The 27,981-nt window shown below is 34.4% G+C and overlaps 1 protein-coding gene and 1 pseudogene across 7 annotated transcripts in view; both read left to right on the top strand.

The window, feature by feature from the left end:
* DMD (dystrophin) overlaps window positions 1-27,981 on the top strand; it is a 2,416,375-nt gene that overhangs the window by 1,048,220 nt on the left and 1,340,174 nt on the right. For all 6 annotated transcript variants that reach the window (XM_053581215.1, XM_053581214.1, XM_053581218.1 and 3 more), the window contains 3 exons: window positions 133-270; window positions 2,920-3,072; window positions 3,926-4,108. In XM_053581215.1, the coding sequence (XP_053437190.1) occupies window positions 133-270; window positions 2,920-3,072; window positions 3,926-4,108 (474 nt within the window). The remainder of the gene's footprint in view (window positions 1-132; window positions 271-2,919; window positions 3,073-3,925; window positions 4,109-27,981) is intronic.
* Window positions 17,780-19,974, top strand: LOC128578543 (heat shock cognate 71 kDa protein-like; annotated as a pseudogene). Its single transcript, XR_008377731.1, has one exon. The product of XR_008377731.1 is annotated as a heat shock cognate 71 kDa protein-like (transcript).

Below are 27,981 nucleotides of genomic sequence, written 5' to 3'. Positions count from 1 at the left end.
GTAATAGCAGTCCCTGAAAGTTTTAAATTGGATTTTTGTGTGTGTTTAAATAACATGTTTTATTATCTCTGTTAACAATGTACAGCTTTTAAAAAAACCAAAATGAAGACTGTACTTGTTGTTTCTAATCAGAATGAAGACAATGAGGGTACAGTAAAAGAATTGTTGCAAAGAGGAGACAACTTACAACAGAGAATCACAGATGAGAGAAAGCGAGAGGAAATAAAGATAAAACAGCAGCTGTTACAGACAAAACATAATGCTCTCAAGGTATCAGAGCTAAAATTATAATATACCTTGCTGTGTGTTTTTTTATATGTAGGGTAAAATATATTGTGCATAAATAAAATCTGCTTAAGACTCTCAGTCACCAGAAATTCACTTTTCGTTTTGCTCAGTGTGTGTCTTTTGGAACATTTTTGAGTGGTGTCTGATTTTGAAACTTGTGTTGCTTAACATTTACGGCTTTTTGCTTGAATTAATTTTCTCGGAATAGTAATCAAAAGATATCAAAATGCATCATTCGTACTAATTACACATTCTCTAATATGCATCATTTTTATAAGCTACTTTCGTATATGTATTGAAAATCTTCCTAATCTGCAAAATCACCAATCTGTATTTTCCCTTATTTCTGCTTCTTTTACTTTATTAATTTTATTTATAGTAGGTCCAATTATTTGGTAACATAATACTTGTCTAATAAGGCCTGGATTCTCCTTATTTTTTTAAATAAACATTCTTGTGGGTTTAAGAGAGTCACTCTTTGCAACTAACTTAGCATCTACAAGAGTGTAATTTCATTTATATACAAATCCTCAAAATTAATCTTAATGCCCTTGGAGAAGAAGTGCTACTTTCATATTCGGCAGCAGTAGTATATGGCTTCAAATACCCACGGGACTCATCTGGAGTGTGCAGGCAAAACAGGATAAACTTGATTTTCCTATAAGAACATCTGGGAAGTTTTTGAGATGATACCGGACATATGGAAAATTTTGCAAAATAACCTTTTTTTATACATGCTTTGCAATTTTCACTATTTGCATGCATGGCTTATTTTCTAATACTGTTAATTGCCAAGCTTTTCATTGTAAATCACTCTCATAGAGCCCTGTAGTTATGTAGGTGGATTGACCTAGTAGGTGGATGGAGTCTGCTTTCTATATGCAAATAAGAGGATAAAATCTTTCCCCCTATAGTCAACCAAATAAACACTGCTGAGAATGTAATTACACAATATTGTGCCTTCAAGGAACCCACAAGGAAAGTCTAATTGGCCAGCAGGTGTTCTGAAGGTAACTGCTGATAAATATAGTAAATAGAAAAGGCCTCTTCCTGGAGGGAGTGCAAAAGCAAACCATAATTGTGTTCAGAAAATCAGAAAGCTATGTAATTCACACCCTTCCAACTGTGACCAAGCTTTTAGCAGTATCTATGTTGGTCATAAGATACGTGTCCTACTGAACAGCAGTGTTTAGTTATTATCTGGCATACTTCTAACGAAACCTGTAAGATGTCTCTAAATATTTTTACATATGACACATCACTTTGTGTTTAAGAAATAAAAGAGATTTCTGACTTAAACTGCTAAGCCCTTTCTCTTGGCAAAGATGTGATTTGTGTCACAAGGCATGGCTCAACTCTTTCACGTGGCTGTATCACGATACCTTTGAAAAAAGCAGTACTCTAGGACGTTTGGGAATTCAACACAAAATGTAAACTACAGTAAATTTTACATCCAAATTTTAAACACAATGGAGAATGAAATCTAGATCATTCTTGCAAATATATTCTATAAGCAATCAAAATTGTTAGCTCTACTTCCCAAACCAATCTATACCACCATATTCAGTAACTTTCTTAACCTTCCAGTGGTTCCAATTTTAGTCCTTATGGAAGATTTCATGGAAGGTCAAAACTTTCCGATGTAATGCATTTTTTAGAAGTTCTTTGATATTCAATATTTTCTTTAGTTTGAATTTAACCTGTGCATAAACCCGTTTGCTACCTCTCAAGTGTAGCTCTATGTGCAGAGCTCTAATGATTTCATGAGTTATAAAATGGCATTTTGGCTGACTCTATTGATCAAGGAAGACATTGGGTGTCCTCGTGAGAAGTAGGATGATTGATTTTCTCCCGTGTTGATTTATTACATGAGACACTTTTGTGTATCTTATCAGATTGACTTGAGAACATGCACTTCCTCTTTCTTTATGGTTAATTGTTTTTCATTCAGAGCAGGATGTGGCATGACAAGATAAGGTAGGCCCATGCAAGACTTGGAAGGAAAAGCATTTTTCTGACATTTCAATTGTTATTTTTATGTACATTCCCAACTATATGAGCAACAATAACACTTCTATACATATAGCTTGGAATAATTTATAACTAAAATAACTTTGTATTTCTAACCACCAAATATTAATGGTCTATGAAACATTTAACAGGCATTTCTATCACCATGAATGTAGGGTTGCTTGATTTTATTAACTTAAAATTTGGTTGATAGGCCCAGGGATGAAAGTATAAATTTTGGAAATTTACCTATTTTAAACGTCAAATACAAACTCACTGTGTTTGGGCAACTATCTAGTAAAGTCAATTGTATTCACATATTAAAGTGTTTCACATATGCTGCACAATTTAGTTAGCTCGTAACCAGTCAAATATGACAAGATTTCTGAACAAATCTGAACACGCCAAGAGAAAATACTTTAAATGTGGTGTTCATGTTTTTGTAGCTACCTATCACAGATTTTGCCCCGAAGTGCATAGTTTAATCTTTTACTTGAATGTGAATTTAACCTAAATTGTGCAAAAAGATGAAGGAGTCAGATTATTTTTTATAAATAACTACAACCGGAAGTATGCTGTACATATGTATTGATATTTTAATAATATCTGCACCATGAACAGGATTTGAGGTCTCAAAGAAGAAAAAAGGCTCTAGAAATTTCTCATCAGTGGTATCAGTACAAGAGGCAGGCTGATGATCTCCTGAAATGCTTGGATGACATTGAAAAAAAATTAGCCAGCCTACCTGAACCCAGAGATGAAAGGAAAATAAAGGTAATGTTGTTTTAGAATGTCAATACCAGATTTTATTGCCGCGGTCTATTTACTTTAACTTAACCGTGAGGATCATATTTAAAATGTTGATGTTTTTGTTTTTTCTATGAATGTTCTCTTTGATTTGATGCATTTCCTTATATTGTGTTTTGTTTTAGTAAATGTATTAAGTGTTATTCAATTGGCATAATGTTGAATGAATAAAATGTTTTGCTTTTGAACAATGTAAAGTGAATTAAGAAATGTCATGTGTTTTCTGGTAAAATTGTAATTGACTCTGTGTATCTTTGTTCCAGATGAACTAATGACTTATCGGTATATGGACGACTTCTTTCTCATGTTAGCACATTCATTTCATCAGAGCATCTTCACAAATCAGTGTCAAATCTCTATTTATTTACATATTGTCTGAAGATGTGTTTTTTCTGTTATAATTTTACAGTTTTTATTTTGCTTCATTCTCTGTTGAGTTCCTCAAAACATTAAAAAAAGAAATATTCACTTACCCTCTAAATTATATTCTGTATGGATGGTCCCTAATAAATAATGAGTAATCACCCCAAGTTGGTTCAAGCCCCAAACCCCAGAGAAATTCAGAAGAAAGAAAACGTTAGATCAACTTAAATATTTGCTTAATTAAACCATACAACACTGAGCACTCAAAGGATAATTGAAATAATATTTGGACCATTGGGTGAGGATGACAGTGATGCCTTCCATATTTGTAAATTTCGAAAGATGACAATAAAGGGACAACAGCCTATGAAATTGCTGAGAGAAGTGTTTGCTGCTTGCAGATCGGTTGATGTGGTTAGCTAACTACCCTGGGCCCTGTATTGGTTTTGCTCAATAGGAAATTGATCGTGAATTGCAGAAGAAGAAAGAGGAGCTGAATGCAGTGCGTAGGCAAGCTGAGGGCTTGTCTGGTGATGGGGCCGCAATGGCAGTGGAACCAACTCAGATCCAGCTCAGCAAGCGCTGGCGGGAAATTGAGAGCAAATTTGCTCAGTTTCGAAGACTCAACTTTGCACAAATTGTGAGTTGTTACTGGCAAACCCACGTATGTGTTTGCAACTACTACTCTATTAACAGAGGCCTACTAACAAAAAGAAACCAAACATCTGGGTGCCATTTTATACTTCTAATACGCATTCCGAAAGTGAGTAGTGCCCTCGCTTTAGGCTTCTGTAACATTCGTATGTACTTTCGCAGATTGAGGACATACAAAATTAGCAGCTACTAGGAAAACCCCCTTACCAAAAATGAAAAATACATCTTAATTTTTTTTTTTTTTTGCTGCATCATTTTTCATAACATTGGCAATGTGAATTTGTCAATTTATCATACATTTACTTCAGTGTCTAATCCAAGAATATGCATTGCTTTCCTGAGATCATCCCATGCTAATTTTACTTTCTTAATGTATACATGCTAAATAATAAATCTTTTGTGAAACATTTTATATCAACTCGCATAAAGTCTTATCTTATTGACTTAAAAACAATAGCTTTTTCCTCAGACCTGGATTAACCACTTAATGGGCTACAATGCTTTTTAGAGGACTTGGATGCCTAGTAAGATGGTTGACGAGTGATGGCAGATTGCATGATGTCGTTTCTGAAATGTTACGAGCCAAAAACAAAAGGAATGATTGCTCTTCTTTCAAACATCTGAGTGGAAAGTTTGTGATTCTCTCTTTAAAAAGGAAATTCAAAATTGTAAGCTTGGTCTTCTTATTTATTTGTGATGGGGTATAAATCATACAATTTTCTGATAGATACATTTTGCTCCTATTCTGAGTTTTTGTAAAGTGAAAAGAAATGGTCACCATCTGTACCTATCCGAGAAAGTACTCCTTTCCAAACCAGGATGTTAAAGTTGGAAAACAAGGCTTTATAATTGTGATAGGTTGAATTATATAAAACAAACCAATATTCAACATTTTGCCCTTTAAGTGACAATTGCATGTGCTTCAACACATAGATGAAACTTTCTGGTAATTTCTTCTGTGATCTTGTCAACCACTTGACATAGTATGTGTTTTTAGATACATTTAAGATACTTAAAAGAAATTTCTAAACATACAAGAGAAAATATGCTGCATATTATTGTGACTTCCTTTTACACTGTAAGGAAAGTTATGAATACACTGTATTCTATTAAATCCAGTACCCTAAATTGAATGTGAGCTGAACATTTTGAGCAATTGGGAAAAGTACTGTAAGAAATATTGAAACTGCATTACATTTGAAGTCTAATTCCAGCTGATTGAACATTTCGACCTATTACCCTTCATTTTAGATGTTATGAATATAATACATCATAAATCATTCAAGCTTACACTAACAGAAAGCCTATATCTGCAGATACAAAATGAAGTGAAAGATTGAGGCAACCATAAAGAAAATTCCAGTAAAATAGTTTGGGCTTGATTTAATAGATCAAAGGGCAATCCTATTCTTTGAATTATCTGACTACTAACTCATTTCTCCATTCTAATTTTCCCCATGTATTAATGCACCCAATATGTGGGATTAAACTTTGTTACTACCTAATTAAGTTACTAAGGCTTTATAGTTAAATAGACCCAGGACTAAAAATCTCAATAAACCACCCACTTAAAATACTATTATGTCTCGTCTATAGTAGGCTCTCAACAAATATTTGTTTAATATAAAAATGATTGGTGAAACTTGGTTCAGTGCCAGTAGCTCAGTGGTTACAGCACTAACCACATACACTAGGGCTGGCAGGTTCGAGCCCAGCCTGAGCCTGCTAAACAACAAAGACAACTACAATGAAAAAAAAAAAGAAAAAAAGCCAGGCATGGTGGCAGGCACCTGCAGTCCCAGCTACTCGGGAGCCTGAGACAAGAGAATCGCTTTAAGCCCAAGAGTTTGAGGTTGCTGTGAGCTGTGATACCACAGCACTCTACCAAGGGTGGAAAAAATGAGACTCTGTCTCCCCCCCAAAAAAGATTGATTAAACAATATAAAAGTTTTGCAAATGTATTTTCCACATAAACCATTTTCTATTTTCATATATGAAAGATCCAAAATTCAGCTGTAAAGTGGGGCTATTTTTGTGTTACCTCTTGATTATACATAATAATAGAAATAATTAAAATATGTATAAAGAATAATCGATTTAATACAATTAAATTTAGCTTTGTTTTTTTTTTTTTGTTTTTTTTTTTGGGGGGGGTGTTTGCAGTTTTTGGCCGGGGCTGGGTTCGAACCCACCACCTCTGGCATATGGGGCCAGCACCCTACTCCTTTGAGCCACAGGCACTGCCCCATTAGCTTTGGGTTTTAATTAGAAATGAAAGGTAATAGATTATAAGTAAGTAAGTAGGTAGAGACATCCAAGATCTGTCTTTATACTCTGCCAATTACTAATGTATTTTTTACACTGATTTCACTATTTGCAATGATTAGGGTCACCTTTCCCAATTTTCCCACAGTGGACTCTTTTGGCATAGCCACGGTGAGCAGCTTAATGAAAAGTTGCATTGGGAATAATCTTACAATGACTCTGACGCAGCTCAAGGTGCCATAGCTTCAGAATTCCTTAGCTCCCCATACCTCTCCTTCCCTATTTCTCTCATCTTTCTTTCTTCTAACTGTCCCTTTCTGTTCTCTGTAGATACAAACTCTAAATTTTCTGTTACATTTCATGTCTTTCAAGTAGCCATTCAAGATGGTTGGCAGCACTATAAAGTGCTTAACATGTGACAGCTCAGTTTAAATGAAAAATTAATTTTCCTCATTTCAGAAATAAAAAATCAGAGACGGACAAAACCATGTAAAATAACGGCACTTGGGGGGACTGTGTCTATATCAGAGCTGCAGAGCCGTCAATGGCAGCAGTAAATCTCAGAAAAAGGCCTGGGACATTATTGGGAGCCAACATGTGGCACAGCTCAGCCAGGCAGGAGTACAAACCAAAGCAGAGTAGAGGGTATCTGCAAGATGCTGGTGCTCAGGACAAACCATAGACAATACAGAAGACACCACGGACTGTGGGAATACGGGTCAAATTTTCTGCAGATATTCACAATGAGGAAACTTTCGCCTTAGTTAGAAACTCAAAGCATTTCAAATGTGCAGAACTCCATAGCTGACCACCTCCCTAAGTTGACCTGATTTTCACAGGCTGGACATGCCCCACGTACACGTATCCAAACTGTAGGTCCAGTTCCTTATGTTGACGCCCCCATGTTGACCAGTTTGTTACAGTCCCTTTCATGGTCAATTGACAGAAGTTATATTGTATTTTCTGTTGGTTTAGAGACTAGGTTACTTAGTTAAGATCAAACAAAGCCTGGAATCTGAAAGGATGTTTCTATAGAATGTATTCTAACAGCAGTGTGCTCTAGTATAAAGGACATTTTCTGGGATGAACAGCTCTGAATAGGAATGCTGGTGACTTTGTCTGTCAGCTGTACGATCATTGGTGAATTTCTCTCAGCCTCTATACTATGAGGATAAGGATGTTTGTGAGGCTGAAATAAGGTAGTATTTGTAAAACACCTGCTACATTAAGTGGGCCCAATGAATGAAAGTTTTCTTCTCCTTTCTGTGTGTAGGTTAACACTGGAACAGAAACGTATTATTTTAAAAATGTATATGTTTATCAGCCATTAAGAGAATTAGGCTGAGTATCATTTGTTTAAAATATTAACAGCAAACATTTCCTTCAGTACAAATTAAAAATTTGATTCCCTAATCTAGGGACAGATGTTTTGGTCCTAACATCACAAAATATTCTCTGGAAATTTCACACAAAGATGATGACTCTATTCATGAAGGGCATGATTCTCCTTCAACTTGGTGATAGTTCTCTGCCTGAAAGATGTTGGGGCAATTTTTACCTTATGAAAAGGACTAGAGGATGAAGAGGATATAATAAGCTCAAAAATTCTGCGTGACAAGAGTTTGCGGTTGAGGAAATGGGGAGTTTGAGAAAGACACGATATTTTATATTAATGATTGCTATATAATAAAATTGAATGCATTTCAATTTACATGAATTCTCCAATTGAATAAAGCTCAGCCTATGTGACAAAAATAAAAATGAGAGGGCAGTGCCTGTGGCTCAAAGGGGTAGGGCGCCAGCCCCGTATGGCGGAGGTGGTGGGTTCAAACCCAGCCCCAGCCAAAAACTGCGAAAAAAGAAAAGAAAAAAATAAAAATGAGTTCACACCTTGCCAGCTGTGAATGAAATTCAGAATATCAATGACCAAGAAGGTATCATAAAAGCTACTGAAGACAAAAGACGTAACTCTAACAGGATTCAAATGTTCGCAACAGACTTTTCATCAACAATAGATGTTAGAAGACAATGGAATCCTGTCTCCAAAATGCTAGACACAATTCCAATTACCAGGTAAACGATGATTCAAGAATGGAGGCAATTATTTACAGACATACAACTAGTTTCAGGTAAACACAAACTAGGGGAACATATTACCTATGGATTCTTACTAAAAGAAGTACTGAACAATATACTTGTATAAAAAAGAAAATGAAACCAGAAGAAAGGAAAAAGCTATATAATGCAGTATAAAAGTCCTTTTTCTATATAAAGAAGGACATTGATGAAAATACCTTCTAATTAACTACTGTTTAAAATTATGGTAAGTGCCACAAAGGAAAACACACAGTACTCTAAGAAGATAGACATTATTTCACTGACTGTAAGATTTGTTGTAGATGTCAACAAATATGAGGTTTGTGCATAATGTGTTCAATATGAATTATTACCAATTATAACGTTTCTAGATAACAAAGTATGTAGTAAACCTTTGGAATAGGCATACATGCATGACCTGTACAGGTAGGAGAACCAAAATAAAATCATTCCTTAGGAGGAGGAGGAACCTTTTCAAAATACAATTCCACTTGCCCTGGATATTGCTATTGCATCGAATACCAAGTATATGATACTGGTGTTCAGCATTTTATATGCAACAAATTCTTATTCGACTTCCTGGATGCCTAGTATGCATCTCAAACATAACGTAGCCAAGTCAGTAATAAATTATCCACCCCGTCTAAGTTAACTGGCACCTGTCAAGCTCCCCAAATGTTAACAAATTGCACTATCTTTCACATAAGTGAAAATTTATATTTCATTCGTGACTCTTCTTTTCTCTTACATTGCCCATGTAGTTTATTTCAAATGTTGTAGGGGGTCCCTGCAAAATCTATTCTTAACTGGATCACTCCTCAGTATCCACAGTATGGAAAACCAAATCTACAATATAGTCGTCTCTTATTTGGGTTAATTCAACAACCACTAATCTCAACTTCCAGTTTTTTCCCACCAATAGGCTATTCTTTGTGGCAAAATTGAGGACTCCTTGTAAAGTATACATGGGATTATAGCAAGACTCTGCTGCCCTTCTACTCTTTCGATGAAACCCTGTGTACTCCTGCATAATCTAGCCCCTGCTGTCACTTCCTGTTACTCAAACTTTATCCCCACTTTTGCTATTTTGCTGCTGTAAAGACATAAAGGTTTATTCTCCATACTTGAGTATACAAATTTCATTGTCATTTCTAGACTTTTGCACATATTGTTTTCGAATGGAATGGTTTTCACCTAGTTTTATATAGGTGCTATAGATTACCCATTTTTCCGTTTAAAAACAGTAAATAGTTATAGAACTTTGATGTATGATCTGGGCCTATAACATACATATTTTACTTTTTGTTTCTTTAATCAATTTTTGGAAGTATTTTTTACTATAAAAAATATCTTTGCTTATATTTAAATATGCAAAGTGGGAGCTTAAGACGGCTGTCTTGTTATTATTGTGGTTATTACAATGATTTCCAGAAGTGGATATGCCAAGGAAAGACAAAGCTTCTAAAATATATCATTAAGGTGTCAAAGGGCGAATATGAAAAGGATTACAGTAATGTATTGCAAAGGATGTCTTTTACTATATCAGAGTAATTGTAATAGAATATTAGACCATTTTAACAACATCAAAGTACACATTTCCAAATATACATTTCCCTGAAAAATTGGTGGAAAACTTTGCTCATAAATTCACTCTAAATGCCACGAGAAATGTGTTATTTAAATCAGTCTCTAAGTGCATAAATTTGTAAAATGAAAGCACCTTTTTACTGTGAACACTAACATTTTAAGTTGCGTAAATTTGAAGAGTATTTTATACCCACACAGTTTTTCACCTACATCACTTTGATCACTATAATGACCTTGCAAACATTATTTTCATTGTCATTGTACAGTAAAATAAATAATTTAAGTGAAGTTAATGATATTTCCCCAAAGCCCCATCTATGAAATGGAAGACACCAAGTTTGAACCCTGTGTTTCCCAAAATATACTGGGAGTTATTCACAAAAAGGGAAAACTATCAAGTGTTCAAGTAATTTTGTTTTGTTTTGTTTTATTAAATCATAGCTGTGTACATTGATATAATCATGGGGCATCATTCACTAGCTTCACAGACCGCTTACCAAGTTTTACATATACCCTTGTAAGATGCACCGCTGGTGTAATCCCACCAATCCCCTTCCCTCTACCCACCTCCCCTCTCCCTCCCCTCCCTTTCCCCCTTCCTCCTATTCTTAGGTTGTAACTGGGTTATAGCTTTCATGTGAAAACCCTAAATTAGTCTCATAGTAGGGCTGAGTACATTGGGTACTTTTTCTTCCATTCTTGAGATACTTTACTAAGAAGAATATGTTCCAGCTCCATCCATGTAAACATGAAAGAGGTAAAGTCTCCATCTTTCTTTAAGGCTGCATAATATTCCATGGTGTACATATACCACAATTTATTAATCCATTCGTGGATCGATGGGCACTTGGGCTTCTTCCATGACTTAGCAATTATGAATTGGGCTGCAATAAACATTCTGGCTGGGTAGCTCCTCCTGTTCAAGTAATTTTGTGCAACACTAGATTAAGCAAAATGTCCTTCCTTTAGAACTTGCTGGGGTGTTTGATATGTTAATATGATTATGAATTTCTATGAGAGGGATAGATTCAACAGACTTTTCCATCTGAAGAGTTGTAATAGAGAAGAGAAATTTCATTTCAGATTGATGATTCCTGTTTGGTAGTAAAGACCTAATGTTCTTCAGGGAAAAAATTGGAAAAAATATCACTGTATCATTAGGCTTCCACTGCTCAGAATTCCCTTAAAATTAAGCAGAGATGTACAAAAGTAATCACAGGGAGGTTTGTCATTATCTTATATAAAATAATGTCTGAGCCCAGATTTGATACTCCGCTGCTCATTTTTTTGTAAATTGTCTCCTATCATATGAAAAGCAATCCATTTTGAGAATAAAAGGAAAAACATTTCTTTGCATAATTTTCACATAGATTTTTTTCTTTGCCTTTAAGTAACAGCAAAGCAGTCAACTGCCAATGCAACTTCCTAAGAAAATATGGAAACAAATAATTTTCTTACTCAGAGACAGAATGTTCTTTAGTAAATGGAATTGTAAATATAAAAACTAATTATGTTGTTAAGGATAAAATGTTGAACCAAGAGGTAGCTACTTATAGAATTTTCTGCCTATCAGCTTCTATTTTGTATTTAACGTATTACAAGGGTTAAGAAAGAAATTGGTTAAGTTAAGATTCTGTGTTTTTGTATATTGTTGATGATCATAACTGCTGTTGCCATTTCTATAGTAATTTTATGTTCTAGCATCTAGAATCAGTTCAATGGTAGTTTAGTAAAGAGACATATGTTCAGCTGAGATCAGCTTCCTGGTAAATGACAGGGAGACTTAGTCCCTCACCCCACATTTCAAATGCATGAAAATTGTGAATGAAATACAATTTTAAAAAGTTTTAAATATATAGCTAGGGTGGCACCTGTGGCTCAAAGGAGTAGGGCACTGGCTCCATATACCAGAGGTGGTGGGTTCAAACCTGGCCCTGGCCAAAAACTGCAAAAAAAAAAAAAAAAAAAAGAAACAGCTTAACTCAAAACATATGGTGGAATCTCCCTCCCCTTTAAGTGCCATAAATGAGCATATCATCTTTTGTGATATTGATCATGGATTGAGGGGCTAATGGCCAGGAGAAAGTTTTCAAGATATTTAGGGGGAAAAAGTACATGGACTTTAACAACATGTGGTACAGAGATGAGAATAGATCCCCTGCTTAAACTTAGGATCTTCAAGGCTGTGTCCTCTGCATGTAAAGTAAAATAAGTCCTACACACAATGGAGAAAAGGCAATATTTGCACTGACAATTGCTTAGGATTTTCCAAGATTTATACTAGTCTCAATACTCAGGTTGGGAAATTGGGCAAATCTCTGGCAGGAAAAGCAAAATTAGGAAATATACTTTATAAACCATCCTGATGAAATTGATGATTTCCAAACACACAGAGACAATTTGAAACATGCCTAAAAAGCCAGATTTCCTTAGAAAGTAATGTCACGCAACAGGTGATTTTAGAGCAATGACAGCACCTACAGGTGATAGAATAATATCTTCAAAAATGATGGAAGAAAAACTACCTATCAACCTAGAATTGTGTACTCATAGACACTCTCTTTCATGAATAACATTTAATAGTCTTTTTAACAACAACAAAAAAAATAGAGTTTACTACTATGAAATTCTCATTAAAGAGCTGTCAGTGTTGGTTTTTAAAAAGAATAACCTGAGATGAAGGATTTAAGATGTAGTGACTAAGTTCATAATACATATTTTATTAATTCATGAAATAAAGTAACCAGTGATTTTAAAAAGCCATTTTAAGATTCTCTTAGTGTGCAGAATGATACCTGGAAAAATTCATTCTGCACGCCATTACAATAATTTTCAAGAAATAACAAGATAGAAATAAAGTATACAATTTTTAGTAGAGAGAAAAATACGTAAAATATTAATGTAAAGTTATCTAGCCTCTTAGATAACCATAATAATCCAAACAAAAAGCTGAAGCTTAAGAATATGAATTGGTCAAGGGTGGTAAGTAGCTATATTAACAAAGGGCTTTGAGTTCTCTGAACCTCTCTGGTCCAAAGCCATTATTGTGTATGAAATAAGATGTCAATTACAATTGAATATTTTTTTAAGTTTAAAAAATTGACCTTTTTATAAATAAGACTTACACAGCATATTACTTCTTGAATATTTCCTAAAATGGTTCTAAATAGAGCAATAAGGTAAAATATTTAAATAAATTTGCCAAATTAGATTCATTATTCAGAATTATTTCATAGTTAGAATACAGCTGTTAGGTCTATAATTTTGTGTTCATTATCTAAGTTAAAATTACAGCAATGGAGTAAAGACATAATTCAATTTGATATCAAATATATGAATAAACAAAAAATAGTATTTCCTTGTATTAATATACTGGGTCAAATTTTACTATCAAGTGGAAATTTAACACATTCTTTAGAAGGTATTGATTCTAAATATATTAGGAATTGTATATTTTTCAGAAATATTAAATATGAAGATAAAAATTAGTAAATCATTGATCTGGGCAGTTTTATTTATATATAATTTTATTGATGAAAGTGAAATGTAACTCACTTTTGGCATTAGCTGAAATAACTTGTTTCAACAAAATTAATATTCTCTCCTTGGAATGCCACAATCTTGGAAAATTATTACATTTGATAGAATTTTTTTTTTTTTTTTTTTTGAAACAGAGTCTCATTTTGTCACCCTTGGTAGAGTACTCTGGCATCATAGCTCACAGCAATCTCAAAGCTCAAGTGATCCTCTTGCCTCAGCCTCCTGAGTAGCTGGGACTACAGGTGCCCACCACAATGCCCAGCTATTTTTACAGACTGGGTCTCACTCTTGCTCAGGCTGGTCTTAAACTCCTACGCTCAAGCAATCCACCAGCCTTGGCCTCCCAGAGTGCTAGGATTACAAGCATGAGTGACCATGCCTGGCCTGATGGAATTATTTTGAAACAGTTTGTTACTTCTCATTGTGAATATAAACATTAGGCAAAAATTATCTTTTAAATTGAAATGAATATATTATTTATTTTTATTGCATGATATCACAATCATTTTGCATCATGAGATATGCAAGACTAAATTTTTACAAACTGTGTGTCTATTCTTACAACAGCCTAAAAAGTCAGTCAACTTTGTCAATCAACTTTTCTAAGCTCCCACAAAATTAAGGCCAAAGGTTCTAACATCAAGATACACTTTTTTTTTTTTTTTTTTTTTTGAAGTTTTTGGCTGGGGCCGGATTTGAACCCGCCACCTCCGGTATATCGGGCTGGCGCCCTACTCCTTTGAGCCACAGGCACTGCCCCATAAAGATATACTTTTAATTAATAAGTTAGCAAAGAGTTGTGTTGATGTTTCTTTGGTAGTGGGGTTAAGGTTATATTGTTGCCTTATACTGATTTCTTCTTTTTTTGTTAATTTTAATGAGGACCTGCCAATAACAGAATCCAGGGAAATCAAAATCCCATACAGTTACTGGGAATCTATAAAGAAATGTAAATTTTATTTTGGATACATTCAATTGGTATTTCTTCCATTTAATCAACATTTGTCTAGTTCTTCCTATGTGCCAGACAACACAAAACGTAAAATAACATTGGAAAATCCATAGCAATGATACAAAAGACATGATATTTGATAAATATAACTCATACAATGAAGACAAAAAAGAACAAGAATTTATACACAGCAATTTGACCTCCGTTTGCAACACAACAATAAAAAGTGTAATTTTCTCCAATCTAAATTTGCTTTGAAAATATGGAACACCAGCTGGAAGGGAGCTCAGATGGCTTCTGCAATAGGGTTGGAAATATCCTTCTGAGCATGCCTGGAACAACTGGTTAAAAATAATTAAATCACTTGCACCATCTGTGAATCATTCTGATTCTTCAATGATTACTTAAGACTCTCATTGTATGGAACATATTCAGAGAACAGATGAATAAAATTAATTCAAGTATATAGCTTTTCCCACTTTGATTTTCACTAAATAAAAAGGTTTACAATGCTTTCAAGTTGGCTAAGTTGTCTGATAATTCTTCCGTACTGTTTTATGAGCCAACGGCTTTTGAAATATTAAAATGTTTAAAATTTAGTACTTTTAATAATACAAGTGCATTTATTCATGGAGACATTATTATATAACAATTTTATTTTAAAGCATTCCTTAATGTTTTACCCTTTTATTTATTTAATCTTTATTTAATCTTTCCAGTAAGAGACAGCTATCTAATAGAGAACTAAAGGAAAGTCCAAGTTGATTGCAGTTTCAAATTTAGTACCATATGCTATAATCATGAGCAGTTTAAAAAATTCATAAATAGCTATTTTAACACATATAAAACAGAGGAAAGCTATGTTTAGTGGTGACTAATCCATAGCTGAAATATGCATGAATTAAATGTAAACCAAGAGTCTATAGCTGTGCAAGCTTGTTTAGATAATATAGAATTATTATTCTTATTTCCAGAATAAATTAATTGGGAAAGTTGCTAGGAGATCCTTACTATTCCATGATAGTAAGTGCCTTCTCAACTAATAGAATATCTGGATAACAAAAAATTAAATACTTACAAATATATTTGTCTATAATGTTTATAGCTCCTTTTGTGATCTGAACAAAGTTCAAAATTTGTTAACCAATTAATAAGGAATCACAAATATAGTGAAACATATCAGGCACACTATATTTTAGTTTCTTACCTCACAGATATGCTCAACTTTTATTTCCTAAGTGAAAAATTAATTTGAGAAATCTAGCCCCCTCCACACATTGGCCTCCCTAGTGAGAAACGAGCCTCTTTAATCTGTGACACAAAGACCTCCTCTTCTTGAAACTTGTCAAGATGTCTTTCACCTCAGAGACTTTGCAATTGTATTTCTTTTGACTTGGGCTTCTATTTCTGGATCTTTTCTTTCTGGTCTCCTGTAATATAATGCTGCAGGAGGCAGAGTTAACAAACATAATACCTCCGTGGATGGCCTTCCTTCAACATCCTTTCTGATGTCATTCGTAGCAGCCCCTCCACCTGCTCAAGAACATCAGCCAGTTTAGTTCCCTTCTGGTACTTACCACAATCTGAAAATGCCATGTTTATTTGTTTATAATTTGTTTCCTAGTATTAGAATATTGGCTAGAGACCTTGTCTGTCTTGTTAACTAGTCTGTCTTTCTTATTTTTTTATTTCAAATGAATATGAGGCTACAAATTTTTAGGTTAAATTGTTCTCACATCCAAGGTAAGCTTCAAGTTGTAGTTGATAGAGTCTGACACAGACAGCAAGTACTCATGAAAATACGTTGCATGAATAAATGAATGAATGCTTGGATAACATTTTTCCTGTGGAATTCCCTACATTTCAGAGTTAGTTTATCTGTATGCTCTGTCAGTGTTGTCCCAATGCTAATCCAAAGTTTTCACTGGCCCATACAGAAAGGAAAAAAAAAAAAGAGCAAACTTTAATGAGTTTTTCATAAAGCTCAATTTAGTTATATAAGAATTGCCTTCTCTACTGAAATTGCTTTTTTTACAGTTTGAAGGTATTAAAATGATCTTTCCTTTATCTTTTTTTTCTTTCTTTTTTTGAATATTATTTTGTTACAATGTACTTTACTCAAAAAAGCTAGAGGGAACTTTCTGACATTCCCTAACAACTTTTTGTAACATGAGCCTATGAAATGTAAAGTCTGTGAACCGTCAGCTTATTGACATAAAGGATCACTATTCCTGCCAAATTTCTGTGTTGATTGAAGTTTTTGGAATGAGGAGGGGAAAACACTAAAAGCCATAATGTCTTCCCATTTTTGTGGCCTTTGGGGCAGGATATACAGGCTCCACAAAAATTAGACACTGGAATAAGATTCTAAAATTTCGTTAGTCACATGTGAGAAACAAGTATAAGAACAAATATGCAAAAATGATAACATTAGGGTTTCATCACATGTGCCTAATATATTTTCAAAAAACACTTATAAATAATAAATGTACTAATATGGGATGTGCTTGTTTATATTTTAACCCTCTATTATTTAAATCTATTTTTATTTCAACATACAAAGAAGAAATAATAGCATCAATTTGTAATACTATTTAGAGTCCAAAAAAATGAATTAGTTTACTTTAAAACAGAAGTGTTACATTTTCTGTGATTTATCAAAATTGAAAACTGAATATGTGAAGATCAAAAACTTAACAAATGCAACACATTGATCGTGCTTTTTTTTTTATATTTTTCATTTCCAGATAAACATAATGACAAACACTTAAAATGGTTCTTGGTGATTGCCAAAATGCTTTAATAGTCACCGTTTTAGTTAATTCTTGCTCTTTTTTTAAACAGTAATTGGTTAAGATACAGAAACAAGCAAATTATATCTGTTTTATGAAAGTTTTGAGAAGTGAAAAATTAGTTTTGTTTTTCTTTTGGCAAAACACTTTACTTCTGTTTTCATTGCTTTTACAAAGAGATTTTGATTTTAAAAAGGTCTAAAATATCAGGTGGAGCCTGTGGCTCAAAGGAGTAGGGTGCTGGCCCCATATGCTGGAGGTGGGAGGTTCAAACCCAACCCCGACCAAAACTGCAAAAAAACAAAAAAAACGTTCTAAAATATCTAAGATGTCAGGTAGTTTTTCCATTAAAATATATGATCTAAAACAGAGTTAAAAGTGATCATGTGAATATGATACCTTAGAATTAAAACCTATAGCTCTCATTGAACGCGGTGGCAGCTCTTGGGTCTTCTGTGTGTTCTACGTAATCCGTGCCGACTCAACGAGTAAGCAACCATGTCTAAAGGACCTGCGGTTGGCATCGATCTTGGCACCACCTACTCTTGTGTGGGTGTTTTCCAGCATGGAAAAGTAGAGATAATTGCTAACGATCAGGGAAACCGAACCACTCCAAGTTATGTTGCCTTTACTGACACCGAACGATTGATTGGTGATGCTGCGAAAAATCAAGTTGCAATGAACCCCACCAACACAGTTTTTGATGCCAAGCGTCTGATTGGACGCAGGTTTGATGATGCTGTTGTCCAGTCTGATATGAAACATTGGCCTTTCGTGGTGGTGAATGATGCAGGCAGGCCCAAGGTCCAAGTAGAATACAAAGGAGAGACAAAAAGTTTCTATCCAGAGGAGGTGTCATCCATGGTTCTGACAAAGATGAAGGAAATTGCAGAAGCCTATCTTGGAAAGACTGTTACCAATGCTGTGGTCACAGTACCAGCTTACTTCAATGATTCTCAGCCTCAGGCTACCAAAGATGCTGGAACTATTGCTGGTCTCAATGTTCTTAGGATTATAAATGAGCCAACTGCTGCTGCTATTGCTTATGGTTTAGACAAAAAGGTTGGAACTGAAAGAAATGTGCTAATTTTTGACCTTGGAGGTGGCACTTTTGATGTGTCAATCCTCACTATTGAGGATGGAATCTTTGAGGTCAAATCTACAGCTGGAGATACTCACTTGGGTGGTGAAGACTTTGACAACCGCGTGGTCAACCATTTTATTGCTGAGTTTAAGCGCAAACATAAGAAGGACATCAGTGAGAATAAAAGAGCTGTCCGTCACCTCCGTACTGCTTGCAAACGAGCTAAGCATACCCTATCTTCCAGCACCCAGGCCAGTATTGAGATTGATTCCCTTTATGAAGGAATCGACTTCTATACCTCAATTACCCGTGCCCGATTTGAAGAATTGAATGCTGATCTGTTCCGTGGCACCCTGGACCCTGTAGAGAAAGCCCTTCGAGATGCCAAACTTGACAAGTCACAGATTCATGACATTGTCCTGGTTGGTGGTTCTACCCGTATCCCCAAGATTCAAAAGCTTCTCCAAGACTTCTTCAATGGAAAAGAACTGAATAAGAGCATCAACCCCGATGAGGCTGTTGCTTACGGTGCAGCTGTCCAAGCGGCCATCTTACTGGTGACAAATCCGAGAATGTTCAAGATTTGCTACTATTGGATGTCACTCCTCTTTCTCTGGGTATTGAGACTGCTGGTGGAGTTATGACTGTGCTCATTAAGCGCAATACTACTATTCCTACCAAGCAGACACAGACCTTCACTACCTACTCTGACAACCAGCCGGGTGTGCTCATCCAGGTTTATGAAGGTGAGCGTGCCATGACCAAGGATAACAATTTGCTTGGCAAGTTTGAACTTACAGGCATACCTCCTGCTCCCCGTGGTGTTCCTCAGATTGAAGTCACTTTTGATATTGATGCCAATGGCATTCTCAATGTCTCTGCTGTGTATAAGAGTACAGGAAAAGAAAATAAGATTACCATCACGAATGACAAGGGACGTTTGAGCAAGGAAGACATTGAACGTATGGTTCAGGAAGCTGAGAAGTACAAGGCTGAAGATGAGAAGCAGAGGGACAAGGTTTCTTCAAAGAATTCACTTGAGTCCTATGCATTCAACATGAAAGCAACTGTTGAAGATGAGAAACTTCAAGGCAAGATCAATGATGAGGACAAACAGAAGATTCTTGACAAGTGTAATGAAATTATCAACTGGCTTGATAAGAACCAGACTGCAGAGAAGGAAGAATTTGAACATCAGCAGAAGGAGCTGGAGAAAGTCTGCAACCCCATCATTACCAAGTTGTACCAGAGTGCAGGAGGAATGCCAGGGGGCATGCCTGGAGGAATGCCTGGGGGCTTCCCTGGTGGTGGCGCTCCTCCTTCTGGTGGTGCTTCGTCTGGCCCCACCATTGAAGAGGTTGATTAAGCCAGCCCAAGTGTAGATGTAGCATTGTTCCACACAGTAAAATATTGAAGGATCCAAATTTGTAGAAAATTGCGTGGCAGATTTAAAGTTGGGCTGCTATAGTGAATTACTGGGCATTCTCAATACTTGAATATGGAACATGCACGGGGGAGGAAATAACATTGCATTTTAAAAGTACTGTATTGTAAGTGGAAAATGCAATGTCTTAAATAAAGCTGTATTTAAAATTGGCAAAAAAAAAGAATTAAAACCTATAAATTTACTGGCCAGCATAGTACAATTTTATACTGGAATTTTTGCCATGGGAAAATACAAAGATAATTATTTCCTGGGACAATGACAGAGAACAAGCTATTTCAGGAGAAACTCTCTTGATTATTAAGTGGAGCCCATTAAGCCTAAGGTGTCATTAAATTCACAAAACTTTAAGAAATAACTGAGCACAGTCTTTGGTAAGAGAAAAATAGTTTTGTTCAGTGACTGTTATATTTTGCAAAATTATTTATAACCCGGCAAAGTGTATTATTTTGGGAAAATAACATTAAATATAATAGTTTCTATGTACACAGACAACCTCATATTCAGAAGTCAGGTGGATGTCATTGTAATTTACCTGGAACATAGCCAAGAATCATGAATGGAACAGAACAAAAGGCCTCTGGATTCCCAAAATTTCATAAACTTCATGAGCTCCAACGCTTATAATTCTTTCGGAGATGGATTTTCAAATCCTTTATTGATTATAGAGATAATACTAAGAAACTTCATTATCTTGTTCTTCTACCCCCAGTAGATTAGAAGTCAAAGGAGGCAGAAAGAATAAATGAATGAGGCAGGAAATAATGGCTACAGCCTGGTAGTGAGGCAAAATAGAACATACATGTAAGAACACATAGTTTTGTTTGTTTGTTTTTAAATAATACTTATACAAGTATTTTAATAATCCAGTAAAATGATGAGGAAAATCTAAATAGAAAAGTACAGAAGGAATATGACCGTCAGGAAAAAAATGACCAAGAAAATACCAAAATATCACGTGTTGCTTCTGAGTGGTGGCATGGTAGACGATTCTTGTCTTATCTTTTTACGCTTATCTCTATCTTCCTAAGCTTTCAACAATGAACATATAAGTGAATGTATATTACTTGGATAATCAGGAAAATTTTATTTTTTTTAACATCGTGCCTTTTATTATTTTTTTTATTTCATTAAATCATAGCTGTGTACATTAATGCGATCATGGGGCACCATACACTAGTTTCATAGACTGTTTGACACATTTTCATCACACTGGTTAACATAGCCTTCTTGGCATTTTCTTAGAGCACAGGGCAGGAGAGAAAGAGGAAAGGCGGGAGAGAAAACAAATAATTTATGTTTACTAGTATTTCATTTTATTTATACTTATGGAGAGTTATTTGTTTTAATGGTTTATTCACAAATAAAGTTAGGGGAAGGAATTATTTTTTTGTTGTTGTTGTTGGGGATTCACTGAGGGTACAATAAGCCAGGTTACACTGATTGCATTTGTTAGGCAAAGTCCCTCTTGCAATTGTGTCTTGTCCCCAGGGGGAAGGAATTATTAATCTCTGACCTAGTATGTGTGTAAAAGTGTTTAACACATAATGGCACTTGGCTCATTAGCTTCCTAAATTACAGACTCCTTTAACCAACTGCGTATACCTCCATCCAGATTTACACGTCTGTGCGTGTGCATATGTGTTTATTCATGTATTTATACTTATATAGCTATGGTATACTTATTTACATGCGTTATGTAACTTTGTAAACTACACACTTTTCCTTTGAAAAAGTGTTTGCTGAACTTCTAGAAATGGTGATTTTTGTAGTTTAGTCTCCACCTTCTGGTCAAGTTCCCAGAGTTCTGTTTTGTAACTCCCTACCTTTTATTGCAGGCATAAATTATTGTGAATATTTAAAAGGAGATAGATTTTAGGGTAGCGATCAAACTCATGTGAGTTGAAATTAGCTCAATTTTTGAATAGGATTAATGATATATTGCAAATAGTGTCTCTTCAAATTAAGAGCACTTAGATAAAGGTGGCCTACTGTGTCAGGACGAAGAGGACAACTTTTAAGTTTGGCAAAGCCATTTCAAAAGTATGGGGAGTGTTGAACCATTCATTTTTAAACTGGAAACCAAAATCTGCCATTTTGTTGATTATTTTATCCTTAGCGAGGGGTCTGCTTTGGCTTAAGTATATTTTTCTTTAGCTATATTTGCTTTAATTAGGTGTTTGTAAATTAAGCTATCAAAATCTGTCAAAGTAGATCTCACAGTGGATGCCCTCACATAAGAATGTTACTTTCCATTTACTGTTAAGGTGCCTCACTCATCTCCAGGAATCTCAGGCACCTAAAAAGAATTACTTGCTTCATGTACATCACCAGCCACCAATTTGCCAACACTCTTCCATCAATTGAGTGCACAGTGAGGGCTGCCATGGCTGCTTTCAGTGATAATGTCAAATGCTTTTAAAATAATATTCATCCTGACTTCTCATGCATCTTGTTTTATTCTTTACTTCCATAAGTTTTTTTTTCTTTCTTAAATCATAAAGAGGTAGATGCATTGATGGGGTACAATGTGCTGATTTCATATACAATTTGGAATGATTAACATCGTACTGGTTAATATATCCCTCACCTCCTTTACTTAATTATTGTGTTAAGACATACTCTGTACTTAATAGATCTGACATGTACCCTTGCAATATGCGCCGTAGGTGTGATCTCACCCTCCCTCCATCTGGCCTTCCCCCCTCCACCCATCCCCCCCTTCATCCTGGGCCATAGTTGTGATCTGTTCTTCATATGAAAGTGTGAGTGATTGTAAATTGGTTTCATAATAGTACTGAGTACATTGGATACTTTTTCCTCCATTCTTGAGATGCTTTACTAAGTAGGGTATGTTCCAGCTTCATCCATATAAACATAAAAGAGGTAAAGTCTCCCTCTTTTTTAAGGCTGCATAATATTCCATGGTATACGTATACCACAATTTAGCCAAGTCATGGAAGATGCCCAAATGCCCTTCCATAAGTTTCAATACATGCCTTTGTACAACTTCAATTGGAGTAAAAATAGCCTATTATGGTGAAGTCATTGGAACAAGCCACACCTACTGATGAACAGATTGCATAGTCTCTATCTTTCTACTTCTTCTAATGAATGCTAGTTCAGAGCTCTGTAAGGTTATTGTATATGCATGACAATATTAGTTTAGCAGGTCAATCAATACAAAGGTATATTAAGTAAACATTAATATTCTTCATTTCTTCCTACTGACAATTTCTCCCCCTCTGAAATAAGAAATGTTTCCAGTTTATTATCTTTTATACTATATTCCATTCTTAACTATAAATATTATATATAAATATGTTTTCACCATTTTAAAAACATATTGCTTTATTCTCTAAATGATTTTAAATACAACTATCAGGAACATCTTTCCAGTCAATGCATATAGGTCTAATGTATTTTATAAAAGCTTCAGATGATGAACAAATATTTATTCCATCATTTCCTTACCACTCTTGATTATCATATTATGATAAAAAGGTAACCCATAAATACCTATTTTCTGTCATTTTTAAGGTTCCTTTGTGTATATATCATCCTTTTTAATGTCTCAGTGATAGAGAAGAAGTACATGATTTTTCCATTATCCACAAAATATGGATTAAATTTAGCTGTTGGCCTAAATAAAACCACGTCTACTATTCATTATCGTTTTTGTCTATTTTCATCTTTCAAATTGTGGAAGAAATACATGGAAGGAGCCAATTAGAGCTGTGATTTTATTCTTTTTTTAATTTCCATTGATTTTTGCCTTATGTAGAATGCAGCCAGTTGTTTGTGGAATAACAGCTGGTATGTTTTTAGTAAGAAATGTGACTTTTATGATTACAATGGTTCTTTTGAGCCCATGTAATGCTTTTTGAATTATAATTCATTTAATATTATTATTTTGACTATTACTTGATGTATCATAACTCATCATTATATAACACATCATTATGACCGTGGTTTTTGATGTGTTTCTCATTAACAGAATATAAATAAAGTGTGTATTTTGAACCAGTCTGAGAGTATTTCATCTTTTGGGGAAAGTTAACCAATTTCATTTTTGTTATAAATCTTATAACTGTGTACTTGTTCAAATTTTCTCTGTCATATTTATGCTCAATATTTTATCATATACTGTATTTCCTCTTATCCTTTGTCCATAATCTTGTAATTCATTATCTTCCTCATTGCAGTCTGCATCCATTCTCTCACTTCCAGATAATTTAGAAGTTATACTTTGTATTTTCATTTTATTAGTGCTTAGTTTGCTAATTTGAGCCGTAATTTTAAGGCCATATTTCTATAGTGTTACGCCAAAATTAAATAAGAACATTGCCCTCCAAGCTCAGGTGATTTATTCAGCAAATGCCTAATTCTGTTTGAGTCAAGACAAAACCCTCTAAAACTCAGTAATTTATCATTTTATTTCCAGACTGCTATTGTTTTCCCTTATAGTATAGCTTATCTAGTACAAGAAGTGATGATGTAACTTAATGTACACTTAATCACTGTTCCATAAAATTTTGATTAAAATACAGCCTTTATTGTCCATCACTAAGTCTTTATCTCTTCATTTTCCCTTGCTTATAAATCTTTATTACACAGTTGTCCCTTGGTATCCATGGGGGATTGATTTCAAGATCACCCCTTTGCCCCAGGAATACCACAATCAGCAGATGCTCAAGTTCTTTGTATAAACTGGTATGGTATTTGCATATAATATGCACCCCCTCATATACTTTAGATCATCTCTGGATTACTTATGATACCTAATACAATGTAAGTGCTATGTAAATAGTTGTGATACTGCATTTATAGACGATAATGACAAGAAAAAAGCTTATACATGTTCAATACAGACACAGCCATCCATTTTGTTTTTGGATATGTTTGATGCATGGTTAGCTGAATCCATGGATGTAGACCCCACTGATAAAGAGGGCCAACTGTACTTCATTTTTAATTTGGTGAGAATACTTGAGAAATGGCCTAATAAAAATACATGAGAACATGTGCTTTTAAACCACGCATTTTCACAATGATCTTTCTTTTGCGGTCATCATGTTAGGTTTATTGGACAATAATAGCATTTTTGAATCTCTCTATTCTTTTGGTTGTCTCTATAGGTTGTGGACAATTGTCTTCTTAGTTCCATTGTTTTCTAACTTCCAGTGTCTTCTTCCATTGTTGCCAGTGAGAAGCCCAGTTCTGGTCCAAGTCTCATTTCTTTATATTTAAACTCATGTCTTTCTCTCAAACTCTGTAAGATGCTCCCCACTTTACTCCTCGAAGTAAGGAAATTTCATTAGGATTTAATTCAATATGTTTTTAATATGTATCTCTACTTATTCTTTAATTCACTTTTGTATTTGGATAACATTTCAACTTGAACTGATCAATATTTTTTTAGCTCAGGAAAATCTTCTTAAGACCATTTTAATTATTATATCTCTTCTATCTTTTCTCTTTTCTCATTATGGTACTTACATTCACTTAATAGATGTCCTGGATCCATCCTGTAAGTCTCTTATTTCTTTCGCTGTTGATTTCAGTTTCTATTTATGTTGCGGGATGCTTCCTTTTATTCGTTGTCTAAAATCCACATTTTACTTTTATCATTGACAATTCTCTATCCCAGATTGTCTACTGAATTTTTCAAAACCTACTAACATGCTTTTTGTGCTCTACTGTTCTCTTGTTCTCTTTTTAATGTTTCGCCTTCTTTTTTTATTAAAGCTTTCTTCTGTTACCTCTAGTTTATTGTTTGTGTGGACTCTCAGCTTTGTCTTCCTTTACATTCTCTGTGTCTACTGAAATAGCCTGTGCTTCCCCCCGCCATGCTTAAGTCAAAGAGTGTGAAATTTTTGGCACAAATGCAGTTCAAGTTTGGAGGTTCTGATGTATAGTAATTGAAAAGCAATAAGGCTAATGGAAATATATATATATATTATATACTCATATATATACATTACATTACATACACACACACACATATATATATACACATACACACACACATAGGTCTGGTGAAGAATTAATTAATAAGCAGATACCTTTCTGGAAGAAGTGTGTATAGAAGAACATACCTCATGAACCAAGAGTGGTGGTAAGGCTATCCTCAACCACTTAGTATAACCACTGTGCAGTAATGCCTGCATGAACCAAACCAGCAGGTCTTAAATCAGTAGTCTCTGACAGATCACCTCACATACACATCTGAAAACCATCAGATCTGTAACTTTCTTCACAGACTTCACCAGAGTTTCGTATCTCTTCCAAAGACCATCAGTTCATGATTTTTCTCTTTCCACCTCCAATATTGTTTTCTCTAATATGAGGTACCTAATACATATATTCTGCCAGATTCTAGCAGTTAATCATAGTTATTTTGAAGTTGAGTCAGTCTACTCAGCTGAGATGGAAAACATGTAATATTAAGTGTTGTTCCAATTGTCTCAGTATTTTCATTTTGTGCGTATGTATACACATACATGTATACATATGTGTGTATATAATAAGTTTTGAACAGAAATAATGCACATGTACTACAATTAAATCACAATAGGTGCTTTAATTAATTGTCTTTCTCAGAGCTAAGTAAGGTTACCTGGACATTAGGCTATGTCTACATGAAAAAATATATATACCGTATTATCAATTCAATAAAATCATTTAAATATAGTATAATAAGTAGATTGAATTTTAAGATTTTGACCTTTTAAAGTGGATTTAGCAGCCAGTCTAAATCACCATTGTGAAAAATAATCTAGGTATACTACAAAGATTATTTCCTGATAGATACAATAAATGCTAGTATTAGAATTTTTCATATAAAATAGGAATCTTACTCTTTGTATTAAGTTTTTGTATTATTTAAAAATAAACACTTTGTTATATTTTTTATTTCATCAATTCATCAGCAATTTGACCAAATAAACAAATGTGTTTGTTTTAAATAATTGCCATTATGGAAGAATATTAATTGAGTGCCCATTAGATACATCTGACCATAAAACATACTGGACATTCCATTGGGTGGACACTGAATGAATAGGATATAAAACCATCACAGAACATATTTAAGTATTATTCCTATTTATAAAGAAAATATTTTGACATTCTGTAGGTTAGCACTAGCCAATAGGACTTTTTGAGACAATTGAAATATTTTGTATCTATACTGTCCAATCCAGTGGTCACTGTGACTGTTAGCAATGAAAATGTGGCTAATACAAGTGAGGAGCTACATTTTTAATTGTATTTCCTTTTAGTTTTATTAGTAAAAGTGTGTCTAATGACTACCATGTTGGTCAATGCAATTTTAGGGCATCTTCACTATCACTTACATTTCTAATAAAGAAAAAATTACTTAAAAGCTTAATAGCATATGCTTACTGAGACATTGATACTGAGTTGTTATATTTAATAATTAGAGATAAATAGTGGCCATGTTTTTTGAGGTGCTTGATAAATAATATCATGAGCCCATTTTTTAATAATCCACTCAAGCTGGAAATTCTACAGGGCACTAGAACTTAAGCGATGTAGTAGGGTGAAATAGAATTGCATAATGTAGGTATTTCTATACTTAGTTTTTCTTGTATTGCTACTTTCACACCAAATTAAATATAGATATGTGTGTGCGTTCATTTTTACATGTGAATATACGAATATATTCCTATACCAGGTTTTCCCAAGATGGTGTAGTTTATCATGAAAAACATATGCTGGATATATAAATGAAAAGTTTTATGAGCAGAGTTATCAAAAGTTAAAATGATTTCTTAACGTCAAGTCTTCGTGAAATTTTCAGTCTGCTAATAGTCTTTGCGATATCACTGAAGGGGTTAAAATAAACATATCCTTAAATTGTCTACATACCACTACCTCAAGCAATTGCTTCTGTTTATATTCACACATAGAGTTACATTATTCCCTGAAAGGCAACTGAAGGACCAAAACATGTATATATGGTAGCGTTTAACTAATGTGCTTTAAATTAGGGAAATACGGCATAGTTAAATCAGGTACAACTTTTAAATCTATACCTATAAAGATTTCACTATAAATGAAGAAAATATTCCTG

The sequence above is a fragment of the Nycticebus coucang genome, chromosome X (assembly GCF_027406575.1).
Source record: "Nycticebus coucang isolate mNycCou1 chromosome X, mNycCou1.pri, whole genome shotgun sequence".
NCBI classification, from domain to species: Eukaryota; Metazoa; Chordata; class Mammalia; order Primates; family Lorisidae; genus Nycticebus; species Nycticebus coucang.
This window is presented reverse-complemented; position numbering and strand designations above follow the sequence as displayed.